The sequence below is a fragment of the Abramis brama genome, assembly GCF_963993115.1.
Source record: "Abramis brama genome assembly, chromosome: 14".
In the NCBI taxonomy this organism is placed as follows: domain Eukaryota; kingdom Metazoa; phylum Chordata; class Actinopteri; order Cypriniformes; family Leuciscidae; genus Abramis; species Abramis brama.
This window is the reverse complement of record NC_139976.1, coordinates 8,855,876-8,873,516: the sequence shown is the minus strand read 5'-3', so window position 1 is coordinate 8,873,516 and position 17,641 is coordinate 8,855,876. Positions and strand designations below refer to the sequence as shown.

Genomic DNA, 17,641 nt, shown 5'->3' with positions numbered 1-17,641 from the left:
TGGTACTGGGGCGAACACACCTAATTAATATTCAATAGCCATTGCATTACCATAGCATAACAACGGTGTATTAGCGTTTGTAAAGCAGGCGCGTTTTGCATTCTTTGTAAAATACCACCGACTACTGTAGGAACAAAACAAAAATATATAGCCTATATATATTGCTTTCATTTTTTTATTTGTTTTATTAATGTTATACAATGTATTCACAAGGTAAAAAGGAAAAAATAACAGAACTACAGAAAATACAGAACATAATACAACAAAAGCAGCTGCTGCCATTGTTCATCATCACATTATTTGAATGCAATTACAATGAATAAAAGTGAAAAGAGCACCAAAAAGAGTAAAGCCTGACATTGACTCATACATTGTCTAAATATTCTAAAAAGCTTACATTTTCTCACCTAAGAAACTTGGTAAAGAGACATTAAATATATATATTTAAATCTAGATACATTAATGTACAATAAATCTTGTCCTGAATCAGTCCTAAACTTGTGAATTATCAGGTTTCTTAACTCTTCGCACCACCACCCTGCTCCTGCGCCCCTGTCTTGTGCCAGGCTGAGGCTCAGCTGGATTTCCCTCTCCCTCAGGAGGTGGGCGCTCCACTCGAGGAGGTGAGTGACTCCTGCCGGTTCGGGCTTCATCCACAAACAACTCTATGCCCTCAAACTTTGTGGTCAACTCTGCAAGTCTCTCTTTCAAGGAGTTAAATTCCCTGTAGAGGTCATTTAGGGCTTCAGATAATGGCTGAATCCTGAAAAGACCACATTAAATGGGACAAGTACAATGTGAAAAGAGACACGAATCCACACTTTAGTTCTGTTTCAAAAGTAACATTTCCTTTTCTGAGTTTCTTCTCTTTAGTAAAAGGTCCAGTTGTGTACACACACACACACACACACACACACACACACACACACACACACACACACATATATATATATAAAAAAATCATAGGCATTTACCGTACCTTCCATAGTCTGGTAGCACTGTATTGTGATCATTCAGAAGGAGGTCTTTGACTTGGGTCATGATGGCATATTTCCAGTTATCCAAGACTAAGGTGAGATTGGCACATCCTCTCAAGTTCACTTTCTCTGCTAACAAATGGAGGGGGATATGAAAGATCATAATATACAAAAATAGACATTAGTATTTTTGTTTATAAATTTTACGAATTAATTTAAATAAAAATGTTATCATGATATTTTCATAGATGTTTGACAATATAACTTACATTTGCAGCAATTAACATTTCAAAAGCTTTTAAAGGAAAATAGTAGCATTCATTGTACATATTCAGTATTTCACCTTCAGCTTTGTAGTCCCACTCTGAAGTCTGTCTTTGGCTTTTCTGAGCAGCTCCCATGGAGAGCACAAAAAGGAACGGTATGAGACAATTCATTCCTGTGTAAACAAATAAATTAACATGATCACAAACATTTGTGATTGTTTACACTGGCTAAGAGATGATGGGGTAAAATAATGTATTCATATATTTAAGTACTGCCAATATGAAATATCAAAATAATTTTTTGTGAAATTACAATTTTATTGCTAGAAAGAAGTGCTTACCTGAGGTTGGTCTGGTCTCACGAGCCAATGCAATAATAATAATAATAAATAAAAGTAAAATGTGTCTTTCTGGCTTTATATATTCATCCCGACCTAATCCCGCCCACTGGCTAGGGTTGTGTCTAAAAGTGGAGTTATGTTTCAGTTTCAATGACACACTTTAATTTATAAGACAAACAGCTTATAAATCAAGGACCCATCTGCCTTTTTCCATGTATATTCAATAAACATAACCAACAGTTTAATTGGATACACAACTACGGTATAGGCAAATCTCTAGAAATCTGTACAGGGTAAAAAAAAAATAGGGTCAAACATCCCAGGAAACACCTGAGAGAAAATAATGGTAAAGGAATAATAATGATTTAATGTTAAATGAACGTATTACAAATAGTTATGACGTATAAGGTTTCCATATATACCTACTTTCACTGGTGTGTGTTCACATCGGCTAAAACCATACTGACAGCGACAACAACATGCCAATCACCTCTTCTAAAGTTCAAAGGTAAAAAATAAAACCTTTCAAGGACCTTCAACTGTCCCATAAAATTGGTCATCACTTCTGTGGAGTGAAGGGTTAGAGAGAGATAAAGAGTTATGTTGAGAGGACTAGATAGGATCCAGATGTGTCTGGGGTTATAGATTGAACTTCAGAGAGCTTCAGGTAAGATGTTTGATGTCGAGTTCACTTTACCTCAGCATTCCAGCGACTCATCTGCCACACACATGAGGTCCTTCTGATTGGCTGGAGGTAAAACTTCAGGTCTATTCTTCAGCCATTGTTTTAGTTTTTAAGAAACACAAAAATTGGCGTAGCCATTTTAAAAAATATTCTTTAAAGTATCCCAATTTGAACAATCAAAGTTCAGGTGCAGCTTTCATAAATTAACCTAGAATGGAAGCGGTAGGTATTATGATGTCCATGCATCTCCACTCAGCAGAAGACCTATTTTAAAAACAAACCTTTGAATAAGTCCATATGCTCCATTTGTTTGGGATCTACTGTATGTAGAGCCCTTGAAGTACATGTAAAGCGATACATCAAGCAGCACAGGGCCCCATCTTGTCTTGGAAATGAATCATCAGGACAAAAACGATAGAATTTTGTACAACCAAAATTTGTTGTTGAATGAAACGAATGCATGAGTATTGTAAGAACAAAAAAAAATTATTAAATAAAAATCAAGCAAAAAAAAAAAAAAAAGACAAGACCACAGCATCCAAAGTAATTGTTTTATTGTTGAACTATTCTCTTATTTAAAAACCCAAAACCAATTGAAAGCATACAACTCAGGGCACCTGTGTTTTGTGACAATGTAAGTACAGCTATCCGCAGCTCGGAGGAAAGACTGTGTACAACCTCAAATTTTTAAACCAAAAATAGACTATCCTGTGGACAAAGATCAATGTGTGCCTATTTAAGTGAACCAATAGCCTGAATTTTAGTGTCGAAAATTATGGGTGAGTTTGGGAATCAAGAAATTTGAGGAAACTCTACAAAATATAACACAATGTAAACATCTAGATTATTTCAGAAGGCTGAAATTCTCCTGAATGCATATTTAAGAGATCATGTCTTTGGGCTGGTTTCTAAAACATTAAGGAAGTCATGACCAAATGGAAAAAAGTTTGTCAAAAGACAGTATAACCCTGTGTTCAGCCAGTAAAATCTGTCCAGATTACACAGACCAATCTAAAAGATCTGAGGCTGGTTTACGTCCAAGGACAAAGATGTCAATCAAGTGGACTAAGTTTAGACTTTTGCCTTTATATTTGTAGCTCTGTTCCTTCCCCATCAATCAATCTCTCCGACAGGTGGGTGAGCGTGTTCAGAGATGGCCCTGACAGATCTCTTTGAAGGGGCAATGATACAGGCTCCTCAAGGGCTGAACGCTGGAAATAAAATCAGCATAATTGAAATCTGGACAAGCGCCAAGGGGACGAACGGGAAATTGAAAATGAAAGAGTGATGACAGTGAAATGGTGCAGAAAAAGGTACCAGCGCCAAAGTTGAGTGGCTACAGTTTTTACGACGCAAACGTAAACCAATCAAAGCGTAGATTCTTAAGCCTTCAGAAGTCAATGGTCAATTACAATCTTAAGGAAAAGGAACCGCACTCTGGGTCTGCAGCCAATCAACCATTCAAACTCCAATCTAATCAAGCGTTTAGAACTGATGCTTAAGGAAAATCATCGCCCATCAAAACAAAGTGAAGGATTATGTGAAGCAAATGAATGGATGTATATTAAGAAAGCATGCATGTTGGGTGAAGAAAGTGTTCTGAACTTGCAACACTATGGTTGAAGATCTAAGAAACCGCGGTGACGTGAAAGATCTTTCAGCTGCACATTCACCTCAAAATGGGCTTGAAAAAGTCATTTCTCTCAACATATAAAATCTTTTGAAATTAAATAACAGCATTATTCCTTCTCTGTTTATTATTTACACAACATCCTCAGTGAGAGTTGGGGAAAGACGTTTAATATCAGAGAAATTGATCATGTTTCACCAATGGCGCTGAAAGATTATATTGGACCGCAAAGGGAGATGAGTGTGGTGAAAGGAGCTTCGCCCAAGTGCTTTGTCAAAATAAAAGTCCCAGAATGCACTGGGCTCACACAGAGAGTGCTACATGGGTACAACCCATCATCTTCGGCCATCATTCATCATCCAAGTGATGCAGCTCACAGCGTTGGATTGGGCGCATATTCAAGCACGCGACTGGCATAGGCGTTTAGATCCGACACAGTCAGTGAAGGAGGGGAGGAGTTAAGGATTAGGCATTCTAAAACGGCAGGAATAGAGGGAAGCACGCCCACTCTCACTGCTGTTCCCGGTGGGATGTACGGTTCAGCCCGAATTCTTGTGGTTTTAGCTGCGAGGCAAACTGCACATCTCGCAGTGCTCGGTGCCAGGTTGGTTCATGAAGGTGCAGTGGAGGCAGGACCACACAGCCGAAGAGGACTGTGGGAGAGTTTGGCCACCCATGGCATAATCCATAGATCCCGATGGCTGCCCTCCAACTGTGTCTGGGATAAAGAATTAAAAAAAAAAGAACAAGACTCATCTTTGATCAAAATGGAGATGCTCTCAACACTGAACTCCTTATCAAAAACACTAAATAATACTGCGCATGACTACTCACTGCAGAGCTGATCGATTGTGGCCCATTGCTCTGATTTCTTCCAGGTCTGAGCCAATTCCTCATTGGATGTCTTCACTGCATCCAGCAGAAGTCCGATACTGTCCTGTGAATATAAGAGAGAAGGGGATGAGGTTGTCAGGCAAAATAAATAACACTTAACAAAAACAAGTGTAGTAGTAGTATAGTACAACAAACAACAAGTATCAGTCGTGCCTACACAGGAACTAAATAAAAACTAAGCATGATAACCTGAAGAACCAAAAAAAAAATGGAAGGAATTACAGGGTTAAGTAGGAGAGTGTGTTGTGTGTGTATATAGATAAATACAATGGAAAAACTCACCTCTAAGGGCATGACCTCATTGGTGACAAGAAAGAGGAGCAGGTGGAAATCTGAGACGATGCCCAGGAAGGAGGAGGAGGAAGAACACTGGGAAAGATACGTCGCTAAACTGTGGAAGTCCTGCACACACACATTTTTAAGTGAATATTTAACAAAGAACTATACTTCCAGAGGTAGGACTCTACTTTGACCACAGTCAAAAAATGTTAAAAAGTAACATTTTAAAATAAAAGCTGCGCTGCGCTAGTCAATTTACTGGTATTTGTGCTATTATTTAACTTTTAAAAAAAAAGCATGTCTTAAACCAGATGCTGATTTGCGCTGCTCTTGGTAGACTGCGTTGGTCATTATGGAAATGATCCGGCTGTGTCTGTGTTCTTTAATGTGCACATCGTCAGTAGATCAAGTTCAGAATTTTCCACTCCCATAAGTGCTTTTATAGGATTTTACTCACACTAATTTGCCATTTAGTAAATCCGGCCCTAAATGTGTACCTGAGTCTCTCCCAAAGCGTCTCTGTTTTCAATGGGGAAGCGAAAAGTAGAGGAGAAGGTGAACACAGGGTCTTTTGGGAAAGTGGTGGTGATCTGAAAAAAAGAGCAATGCAAAACAAAAAACTATGATAGCATTCATTTATTTTCATAGCATTGAATGAAGGAAAGTTTACGGGGTCAATAAGGAATGGGCCATTTGTTTACAGCCAGTTTGATGCCATGTACCATAATTGGCACATGGCTCTCTGTTGAATCTTAAAGACCAGCTATCCACTTTGTAACAAGGACAACGATTGTATAAATCTACTCCCCTGCTTTTTGACTGGCAGGTTGAAGGTCTAGAGTATGATCAGTGCAAAAGTATGTGGTTGTAACATGACAACTACTCACGTCAATGATCAAGTACTCCACTGGCAGTGGTCGGGCTAAATGCGTGATGTCATTGCCGAATTTGTCTGTATCCTGAAGGTGAAGAAAAAGATCAGAAAATGTTAAACTTTTTATGCCTCACTGACAACTAATCCCCTTCGTTCCTGTGGCAGAAGTGATGCTGATAAGATGGTTTATGCCCAAAACAATAGACATATTAACTTCTCTCTTTTTTAACAAATGTGACAAGCTCAGGTAAAAGGAAAGCTCAGATTGTTTGCAAAACCTGCAAGTCACATGATCATGGCTATAGTTACATGCTGAAACAGAAATGAAAATGTAAAGAGAGAGGCAAAAAACCTGAAACCACTTAAAAGCTGTGTGACTATGACTATACTGAAAATGTGCATTTATACTTCTGTTCAAAGGTTTGAGGTCAATAAGATTCTTTTTAAAGAAAATTAATACTTTTATTCACCAATGATGCATTAAATTGATCCAAAGTAACAGCAAAGACTCGCATTGTTACAAAAAAAATCAATTTTTGCTCTTTCAAACTTTCTATCCATTAAAGAATACTGGGGGAAAAAGTATAATGGTTTCAACAAAAATATTAGGCAGCAAATCGTTGTTTCTTGAGCACCAAATCAGCGTATTAGAATGATTTTTTCAAGGATCATGTGACTGAAGACTGGAGTAATGATGCTGAAAAGTCAGCTTTGCCATCACAGAATGAAATTAAACTTTAAAATATATAAAAATAGAAAAGTTATTTTAAACTGAAATAATAAGTAACAATAATACAGTTTTTTACTGTATTTTTGATCAAATAAACGCATCCTTGGTGAGCCCAAGACACTTCTTTCACAAAAATAAATAATAATCTTTCCGACCCAAACTTTTGATCGTAGTGTATTGTATGTGCATGCATCATGACTGTATGCATTTAGCATCTATGTTTCATAACATGATGTGTGAGGAGCGTTTTAGTCCAATACCTTATAGAAGACATCAGGGACGTACTGCTCCGTGCTGGACTCTTTGGCATAGCCCAGTTCAGGAGCATCTCTGCAGGGAAGTAGACACTCATCCCTCACCAGAGCCATGCACTGATTAGACACCTGATACCCCTCAAAGTGCACCTGGTTATCGGGACCACCTGCCAGCACACAAATATTACTAAACCTTTATTTTTCACAGGTACCATTAAAATGCTCTGTGCTAAAAAAAAACAGCATGAACTGAAACAGACAGTGATTTATCAGCCTTGAAGCAAATCCCAAACAGGCATTTGACACAACCAAATGCAATTAATTTATCACCTCACTGGATAACAGAACAGCAGCAGTAAATCTCGTGTAAAGGAGTACCTGTTGCCACCACTGTGACAAACTTGGATCCAAAATGGCCATCTGGAGAAAGTCGACACGCATTGGATTGTTGGTTCTGGAAGTGTCCAGCTGTGATGCATTCCTCTGCACTAAGGAAGTATGAATCCTGAACAGGTGAAACATATCCATTGGTCAATAATGAAATTAGAACACACCATGTAGTTAGTCTCATCTTTCATTTGTCAACTCACCTTGTTTCTGGTGTAGCGAACAGTGCCTATCCTGGTGTCCTCTGACAGCAGATCTGTGAAAATCCATCCCACCTGAAAAAAATAGCTGATATTACTAATCAAAAACAGCTTTACAGTTTCTGTGTGCCAAAACTACATTTGGAAGCTGTTCCACATGCTCAGGCACAAACAAGGGACACTTCTATCATCCATCAGCAAGTAACTTGAAAGTATCATATGGAAGTCATAGAAGTGTGGAGAGAGAGGAACTCAAAAAATCCCATTAGAGCCTCATGGGATGAATGACTACACTATGGCAGATCTTCACTAAAAGCATCCAGCCTCCCACCAATAATTATATATATATATATATATATATATATATAAATATAAATAAGAGAAAATTGGCGTAATTTAGCTTATTGGTCCTGATGGGAGCCACCTGTGATATGTTGTGCTTTTGTCATTAAAGCAACCCTTCTCTCTCCTCTCCCTCAAGCAGACCATTTTAAATCCTGTTGTCTTTAATAATTTGGGTAAAATGTTATTTCTTTGATAAACTACTATTTACCCAATTTTTAAGAGGCATGGAAAAGGTCTCTCACCTTCCGTAGGCCCAGTTTTGCAGCCATCTCCTCAACTGCTTCTGCCTTGGGATCTTCAATCAGTTCCAAGCTATTCTGGGTTCCAATCTGAGTCAGAGCACACGGGTGGCAAAGGAAGAGAATATGAAGCAGCAAAATAATACTTGACCTTTTTAAATCAAATAGTTCCATACATGCATGATTAAGGAACTACAGCAATGAAGTGCAATACTGTGCATAACTTGAATAATCATCGAGTGTCAATCTGGATGAAATGGCAGACATGGTGAATTACTTTTTTTATTTAATTAATTCATTCAACAAATGTCATTTATATAAAAAAACAGGATAAAAACAGTTTTTGGAAATCCTGGATATATGAGGGAATTTTAAAAGTGCGACTTCTTGAATTTTTTGGAATTAAAAAAGAAATGCCAAAAAGTCATGGGCATTTTTATAATGCATATATATTTTTGTCAAGTTCTAACATTTGATTGGGTAGAAATGTAATCACAAATTGCAAGAAAAATCCCATAAATTAATTGGTCTAAAATTGTAAAACCTAAAGAACATTCAGTTATTGAAACATCCGAAATTATGGAACTTAATTATTTAAATTATTTATAATTGTTATAATTTAATTATTTTAATATATTATGACTCAGTTTCCATAAATAAAGTTTGAAAATGTGCTTATTTGTCATTTCAGCAGAAGTACCAGAAATATCTTTTGTCTGAGAATGGGAGCCTAACTATAAATGTTAGTCTTTTATTGCCCTCTTGTGTTTATCTGGACATGTGCAGATAACACACAAGAGCTTAGAGCAGTTTTCCTCAAATCCAGTCCTGGAGAGCCACTGCCCTGCAGAGTTAAGTCCAACCCTAATCAAACACATCTGAACAAGCTAGTCAAGGTCTTCAGTTACTAGAAAATTGCAGGTAACTGAGTTTGATCATGGTTTAAGATAAACTCTGCAGGACAGTGGCGCTCCAGGACCGGATTTGAGGAACCCTGGCACAGAGAATCAGTCACTAAAATCGTGAAAACATACTTAGTGCTATTGTTGTATTTGCAGTAAAGGATGATGGGCCACTGATTCTGTCTGAGTCTCTCACCTGAGGTGGTTCATAAATGGCGGCAACCTCTGCTCGAAGGCCGAGAGGGATGTCTTTGTGCTCAGTGTAGCGTCCGTACAGGTACCCCATCCGCTGGTTACCCGTCTTCCTCCAAAAGTCAAGGAAACGGTCAGCAATGGTGTGGTTCTCAAACATGATGTTGTCCACATGTCGATATTTCTGCAACAAGAATTTTTGCAGTTTCAATATGACACTGATTTACCCAACCAGGCATGAAACAGAGAAGCAGAGGGTGATCAGTGAACAGTTTGTCTGTATGTAATGTTGGAGTTAGATGAAATTAAGGGTGTTTGTGATACAGACTGAGAGTAGCTTGGTACCTGTCTGTTGAGAGTGATGGCGCTGGGTTGGCACTTGGTACAGATGCCCTCTGGCCATGGCGGATGACCCTCACAGCCAGATTTAATCTTACAGCTGATATTCTCAAGTGCCACAAACTTTCCCCTGAGAGACAGGAAAACTTCATTAAGTCACTTTATTTCCACAGTCTTATTCAGGTAAGAGTGGAGAGTTCCCAGAAGCACTAACTTGTCTGCTCCGCCCGTGAGTTTCCGGATGTAGGCGTGGAAGGACATGTGCTTGACCGGTGGGTCAAGGTGGTTCAGATAGTCTTCATCAAAAGGCTATTAAAACAGAAAATGGAAGATGAAAAAGCAAATGTACTTCTGTGCCATGTGGATCAGTCTTAACTGCAGTATTGTAATCAGTACTCTCTGTGATGCTCATCTAGGTTAGACCAGTGGTCCTCAACCGTTTTGAATTCAAGGCCCCTCATTATCCAAGACAATATTCCATGTAGACCAAGATATTTATTTAAGGTACTTTTGCTGTAATGACAAATCTGCTTGTTTTCAAACTACAGAAAATAAGAGTGTCAATATTAAAATAATAAAATAAAATAATTGTAATGATTACATTCAAATTAAAAAAAATAAAATAAAATATATATATATATATATATATGAAATTTCCACTTGCTTGTAATTGAGATAAATTATTACAATACTTTTAAGTTCACAAATTTGGCAGTGTCTCAGCAATTTCTACTCAAAATATTTTTAGGAAAAAAAAATGCTAAAATGAAATCCCCTTTTTAAAAAAAATCAGATTTAATTATTTTCCATGACTTTTCCATGTCTAAAAAAACACTTTTAAAAATTCCTCATATTTCCGGGTTTTTCTAGACTGTGGGGACCCTGCTTCTTATATAAAAATGATAGTTGTAAAGGAACACTTGAAATAAGAAATAATATGTGAGCTTTCATCTTGATTTGTATTAGCTTATTTTGGCTTATTTTAAGTCATCTTGGGGCTCCCTGGAAGTTTGCAGAGGGACCCTGGTTGAGAACCACTGGGTTAGACTCATTTTCCAATCAGTACTCTGTTGTTCCAAGGGAGGATCACAAGTTTATACCTCTAAAGGTACGCAGTGCACACATTTCCCCATGAGACCATGCCGGCACCTGAGAAACAATGACAAAGAATGCCATACAAATATGTCTTGAGTACTCTGAGTCCTCATATTGCAATGAATTATTCAATAAGCTGCATATTGCAATAGCTCCAAAGTATGGTATGAAAATACTCTAGAAATTGAGAACAATATAGATTAAAAACTGTTTCCGAGGTAGTGTGAAAAGAAAAGCCGACTCACAGCTGGGGGTCTCTGTTTCTGTAGATCTTTCCCTCCTGTTTGGACAGATACTGGTCAATCTCATCCTCTGGGATCTGTGGTGCAGAGTGTGAGCGGGATAAGGAAGATGATGATGAGGAGGAAGAAGGGAAGGAGGGGTATGAAGAAGAAGTGTGAGGCTGAGCTGTGTCCATGTTCTCACTAGAGGGTCCAGCTGAGGATGGGTACAGAAAAAGCATGTCCCCATGCCTAAAAGACAAAGAAAAACAACTCCGTCACGTTTACTTGAGCACAATGCTATGCTCTTGCCAAGACACAAGCCCACACGTGCACAACAGAGTAAACCCAATCTCTCACAACTGCACACTTACTTGATTTTCAGCAGGCTGAGAGTCTTGTTCTGTGACAGGATCTCTCCAGTCTTGTTCCGGTTCAGGTAGATCGAAAAACCATTTGAACTGAAGCCAAACTCTTCGGCAACCTGTAAAGAAGGCAAAAAAGGATGTCAGAAACAAGAAGTTAACAAGTTTTGAAAAAAAATCCTGAAACTGATGGAATTAATATAACTGCAGCACAGTTGTTCTCATTCTTGGTCAATTCTGGATGTCTAATCCACCTTTTGGAGTCTCTACTAATAAGATAATGAAGTTTTGACAAATTAAATAAGGGGTGCATCCAAAATGTGTGGCGTCGGTCATGATTATTTGACTTTCAGAGACTGTGCAGTGATGACTGCAGGACTGTGAGTCTCTCTCTAATGCCATGCAGATACAATTCCTCAAACTCTAATGAGGTTATGAGAGTAGAGTGCTTAAAAGAAAGGATTTGAGACGATGATGCAACAAAATGAGAGAGATGCAACTCATTCCCAAAGGAAATTAAGGCTTTACACATAGAGACATACATAATGCAAAACTCTACAAACCAATTAATAAGCTACTAGATCTAAACTTGAAAAGTTTGGTCAGGTCGTGTGGTCAGACTCCCTGGTAAAGACAAAATCAGGATAAAATACTACCAAAAATTACCATTCAAATTGGGGTCAGTAAGTTTAGGTTTTTGAAAGGAATCTTTTATGCTAACCAAGGCTGCATTTTTTTAAATAAAAAATACAAAAAACATTTTTCAATTTAATGCATCCTCGCTGAATGAAAGTATTAATTTCCTTCAATAAAAAAATAAATCTTACTGACCCCAAACTTTTAAAAGGTACTGTGTGACCAGGAAAATAATGTAGGTACTCATGGATATCTAGTTTACTTGCTGTTAACTATCTTTCAAAGATGTTATGCCGCTAACATGCCAAATGCAGTCATTCATTTCTTAATCAAAAGCACCTTTTACAATCACTTATAAAGGGCCATTCACACAGAAAGCATTTATGCAGTTAAAAATGGAGCAGAAAATAAAATCAAGGTCTAAAGACGCATTTTTTAAAAGTCAAACTTATTTTAACTTGAGCGTTGTGTTTTTAGAGCGCCGTGTCATGCACGAGATGCTGCAAAAGACGAGAGACACGAGCACAATGGTCAAAAACGTCCATCTAGCACGTCTATAGAACACAATGAAACAGTAGCGCCGTGGAATGGAAAAAACGCATTCTGTATGAACCGGCCCCAACTCAATTTTCCAAGGTGAACTAACTCATAGCTCGACAAGTGTAACATACTACCCAGTTAATTACATATTCAACATAGAAATGTTATAAAAATGCAGTATAGAGACAGAGTGACACGCGTCATAATCTGAAAACCATGCCCACCGGGGGGACGGGACAATCCAACCGTCTCCATTGACTTTGTATCGCGTGAAGGGTCATTTCTGACTTATAACAACTTATAATCAATTTATAACTAACTTATAGGTGTGGGCGTGGCCTAAATGCACTCTATCTCTATGCATTTCTTTTGCTCCAAGCACCAGAACACAAGATGAACAAGCACACATTTCTCACTCAGAGAGGCCATAGCTAGACTCCTCGACTTCTCTCTGTCCCTTTTCTGCCATTTAATGGCGAAATCAAACAGTGAGACGGTCTCAACTGATCGCTGACTCACTCTCCGCTCTCCTGCTCAGAGACATGAATCTTTAATGGGCCCTGAAGTGTCTACATCAGGCAAACACAAACCCTCTGCCTCAAAACAGCCTTAACTAAAAACATCCAAAATCCTCAATGACATATATATTTCTATATCCTAAAATCAAGATTTAGAGAAGACATGAGGTTGCCATGTTAACATGTTGAAACCATTTTCCTGCACTTATTCTGAATATTGATCACTTACTACTACTTTGCTACTAAATGTATAACTAGATAGACCTAGAAATATAATATAATGAAATATATATATCTCTGTTAGACAACAAATAAAAAAAAAGAGAAATAGACTATAGGGCAGTGTTATTTTAGTATCATGCAAACACACATAGTTTTTAATTAATATTTTGAACAGCTTTTTTGTTTAAATTTTAATAGTAGTTAAAGTTTCAGTAATTTTGTTGTGTTTTTTGTCATTTAAAAAAAAACAATTTTCCATAGTTTTTATTAATTTTATTTCAGTTTCGGTTATTTTAGTACATCATGTTAAGCTAAATGAAAATGCAAAATCTGTTTTTTTAAATTTTATTTAAAGCAACAAATTTTTTTTTATTTTTTTTTTTTAGTTTCAGCTACTGTAGTCTCACATAGCCAGACCTTCACAGTGTCAGTAGAAGGTCTGGACTTTCATTGGCCAAGGACCGCCCAAGACAACGTCTGATCAACATGTAAAGCAACCAATAACATTTCGTTTTGTTCCGCGTTATGTTTAAGGGCATGAAAATGTAAAAAAATGAAAAATGAAATGAAAATGTGTCAAATGTCCCTGAGATAGCAGACCGGTGTGCATCTAATAAATGACTTTTCTCCAACAATGACACCACGAACTTCACATAGTTAAAAAAACAACAACCGTGTTTAGTTGATCCTGATAAGCGCTTATTGTCACAGTTGTAAACATGACGGCTTTCTTCTTCTGACCCCAAACTTTTGAACGGCAGTGTATAATATGTATTTGCTTTTAGAATGGAATGTAACTTTTATTAAAAAGCCTTTGTAGCCAAGCAGATTAAGTCACAACGGCTTTGTTTCCAGACAGACCGTTAAAGAACGCGACACACACACATCTTCTGGAAATCCTGTATAATTCAACCAATCAGATGACGAGTTCGAAACTCATGAAGTGTTTTCCATTTTGTGTGCATTAGACGTTCAGCAAACATCAGCCCGTGGGCGCGATGTCTGAGGTTGAGGCTAAGTTTCAGCTAACTATAATAACCCTGATATAGGTGCCCTACATTTTATATTTTGGCCTTTCGGTGGCATTTTGGCCCCAAGCCCTAGTTCATTCCTGACTCTGCAGCAAACACACCACCCATCAAGCTTTGCACCACAGCGGAGATGTGTGTCACTGCGGCCCACATCTGCGAGCCTGCAGCATATGGACATACAGTAGGTCTCCTTTTTCAGAGCCGCCTCATTAATTAATCAACATTCAGCACTCAGCAGGAGAAGGAGTCTGTGCTGCCACTTTTACTGACTCAGGACCTGATGCTGTGCATTTGTTGTAGTGCTATTCTCAGCTTCTTTATTGGCAGGCTATGAATGTAACCATTGCATGAGTGCAGAGGCATGACAATAGATACAATCTGTGGTGAATAGTAACACCTATTCTGTCATAGGGAAGGGTGAGAAAATACATTTGACAGTATATTTAATATTCATTTAAATGATTTTGCTGCAGATACAAAACTACCACTTCACTTAATCTGCTTGGCTACAAAGGCTTTTTAATAAAAGTTACATTCCATTCTAAAAGCAAATACATATTATACACTGCCGTTCAAAAGTTTGAGGTCAGTGAGATTTGTTAATGCTTTTGAAAGAAGTATTTTATGCTCACCAAGGCTGCATTTATTTGATACAGTAACAGTAATATGAAATATAATTACAAAATAAAATAACATTTAAAATTAAATTTATTCTTGAGATGGCAAAGCCACGATTCTTCAGAAATCATTATAATATGCTGATTTGGTGATCAAGAAACACTTCTTAGTATCATCAATGTTGAAAATAGATGTGCTGGTTAAAAATCTTGTAGAAACCCGAATACAAAAATTTCTGGATTCTTTGATGAATAGAAAGTTCAAAAGAACAGCATTTATTGGAAATAGAAATCTTTTGTAACATTATAAATATCCTTACATTACAATTTATAACCCACACTTTTGAATATACAATATTATTTGCTATCTTGCAGTGCAGCCGTACTGTCAATAAGAGGTTTAAAGGAGATCATTGTACAGCTTTTATCTTTTAATTGCATATGTGAGAAAGAAAATTACAGCACAGAGAGAGATCTAGAGCAAAATTTTAATTCCCTTTACCTTCTTAAGGAAAGCTGCAGCTGTCTCACGCTTTGTTGAGGGGATTTTTTTCATTCCATCTGGAGACTGGACACGGATGATCTGTCAATGAGCAAATATAAGGGAAGGGAATTTTACGGTTAGTGCAACAGGTATGACATACAAACAAGCAAACGTACAAATTTTCAATGGACAATCAATCTCTATTAGAGGCATAATGCAAGTTACAAGTTAAAAGAGAGGCTGCTTACTGCAGAGCCAAGGGTGGAGCATGATGTCATGGACATCCAGCTCCCCCTGTCTGGATGTAATCTGGGGCTCATGTAATAATGGATGGAGCTAGAAGGTCCAACCACAACCTAACCCTACCCATAACTCTATCCCTCCACCCAGTAGATCCACAGAGGTGGAGCCGGACTAGGTCAAACTCAAGCCATGGCGTCCAGAGAGGTGGAGCTGGATGTCATTTGGCTCTGCAATGAGCACCACTTGGGTTAAAACGGAACGAGAGCACAACTGTTAATCAGCCCAAAACAAGCCAGTAGTACAAATAAGAGAAAACAGGTGGCTGCTGGAGGGCAAACCATTGACATCTGACACTCAAAGCGGTACAGAGGTCTACGCATGCCACACGTCTCCACGTCCAAACATCTAACAGAGTGATATATTATTATTATTACATATTATCATATGAACACAGAGCTAACGTTACACTCCTGGTCTCGTCGTTTTCTTTTAATACAAAAGCTAAACAAAATAAAATGTGCCATTCAAAACACCTGAATAAGTTACTCAATGTCAATTCACTTCCCAGATATAAAACTATCAGAAACACAACAGTTCAAAACAATCCTAACTTAACTGAGGTCATAGCGTAATATCTCAACTATTAATTTAAGTTAGATGAAATCTTGTCTTCATTTACCTGTGCCAAGCCAAATAAAGTCAACCTCAGCAGAAATAACAAGCCCTAGCGGTAAATCGTAAGTTAACGAGTCAGATGAGTGGTGAACACAAATGTTGTTTTAATTGTTTAATGCGTTTCTGGACGATTCTGGTTGAGTCTGATCATTAGCATCATGCTAACAATTCTGCTGCCTCATCACTGGATGACAGACTTCACTTAAACTGCCAACATACACACGCAGACTGACACTTACTATGTTTTCTGCCATGTTGATGGTATGAACCGTCCCTCTTGATGTCGCTGAAATGAGACTTGACGTATTTTAATATCGCTGTTTATGTGATCTGCTCGGGTCTATGCAGCGATGCCAAACTCACAGAGCCGGTGCTACATCTATATGAGTCCGGACTCCGGGCTATGACGGGATCATGTTTAAAGTCACCGGATAGAAACTAGGAGATGTGTGTTATGTTCCTGTATATCTTCATTAAAAAAAAAAAAAGAAAAAAAAAAAGTTGGCAACATATAGCATCCCCCCCCCCCCCAAAAGATAATAAATTTTATATATTATTTATTACTATATAGGTGTATTTTTTTAATAGCTTTTGCCAGAGATCTTATTAAAGTTTATGACACTTTAATTGATGCTGTAATTTAACCCTTATTTGCATGCTTATTTGTGGTGGCCTATGTGTGTGTGTGTGTGTGTGTGTGTGTGTGTGTGTGTGTTATTATTATTTAGTATTTTATTTTGAATAGATGCACTGTTTTACACTGGATCCAGTACAAAAGTTGAAATCAAAACCACGCACTCACTTAAACTGCAATTGTGATGACAGTTTAATGACACTGCTAATATGTTTATTAATTTATATATTTTACTTTAAATATTCAGAGGTGGACAGTAACAAAGTACATTTACTTGAGTACTGTAGTACACTTTTTAAAGTATCTGTAATTTACTTGAGTATTATTTTTTCTGGAACCCTTTTACTTTAACTTCACTACATTTAAAAGACAAATATCGTACTTTTTACTCCACTACATTTCTGTCAAGGTCCTTGAGTAGAAAGTAACGTCAGTCAGGGGATGATTTTGGTTGAAGTCAGAACTCAACGTCAGGTTGACGTCAGAAAATGACGTCGGATTGACGTCAGAAAATGACGTCGGATTGACGTCAGAACCTGACGTCTGCTGGACGTCAGCATCCTATGTCGGACAGACGTTGGATTTTGGTTGGAAATGAAAGTCGGTTTGACGTCAGAAACCGACTGATGTTGGTTTCTGACATCAACACGATTTTCATTTTCAACCACAATACAACGTCTGTCCAACGTTGGAGATTAAAGTCAGTCTGACGTTGGATTCTGACATCAACCTGATTTTCATTTTCAGCGTTGGGTTTGGTCTTCTAAATACAAATGTTGTCATTGTTTTGGAGCACACTAGCGTATAGATAACAGTAAGGTTAACA

At 37.7% G+C, this 17,641-nt stretch overlaps 2 protein-coding genes across 2 annotated transcripts; both read right to left on the bottom strand.

Annotated features, from left to right (window-relative positions):
- Positions 1 to 492: 492 nt before the first annotated feature.
- On the bottom strand, positions 493 to 1,445 carry LOC311096298 (uncharacterized protein; the record flags this gene model as incomplete). The annotated part of the gene is made up of 3 exons (XM_084135364.1): positions 1,321 to 1,445; positions 980 to 1,109; positions 493 to 763 (listed from the first exon to the last, which is right to left on the bottom strand). Exons 1-3 carry the CDS (start codon positions 1,412 to 1,414, stop codon positions 493 to 495), a joined length of 495 nt encoding a protein of 164 aa, XP_083991490.1. The 5' UTR covers positions 1,415 to 1,445.
- Positions 1,446 to 2,806: 1,361 nt separating this feature from the next.
- Positions 2,807 to 16,578, bottom strand: nploc4 (NPL4 homolog, ubiquitin recognition factor). Its single transcript, XM_084135878.1, has 17 exons — positions 16,421 to 16,578; positions 15,282 to 15,362; positions 11,225 to 11,334; positions 10,875 to 11,102; positions 10,635 to 10,683; positions 9,749 to 9,843; positions 9,541 to 9,664; positions 9,200 to 9,379; positions 8,105 to 8,191; positions 7,521 to 7,592; positions 7,309 to 7,435; positions 6,937 to 7,097; positions 5,960 to 6,031; positions 5,570 to 5,662; positions 5,076 to 5,195; positions 4,734 to 4,836; positions 2,807 to 4,617 (listed from the first exon to the last, which is right to left on the bottom strand). Exons 1-17 carry the CDS (start codon positions 16,433 to 16,435, stop codon positions 4,460 to 4,462), a joined length of 1,875 nt encoding a protein of 624 aa, XP_083992004.1. The 5' UTR covers positions 16,436 to 16,578; the 3' UTR covers positions 2,807 to 4,459.
- Between the last annotated feature and the right edge of the window lie 1,063 nt (positions 16,579 to 17,641).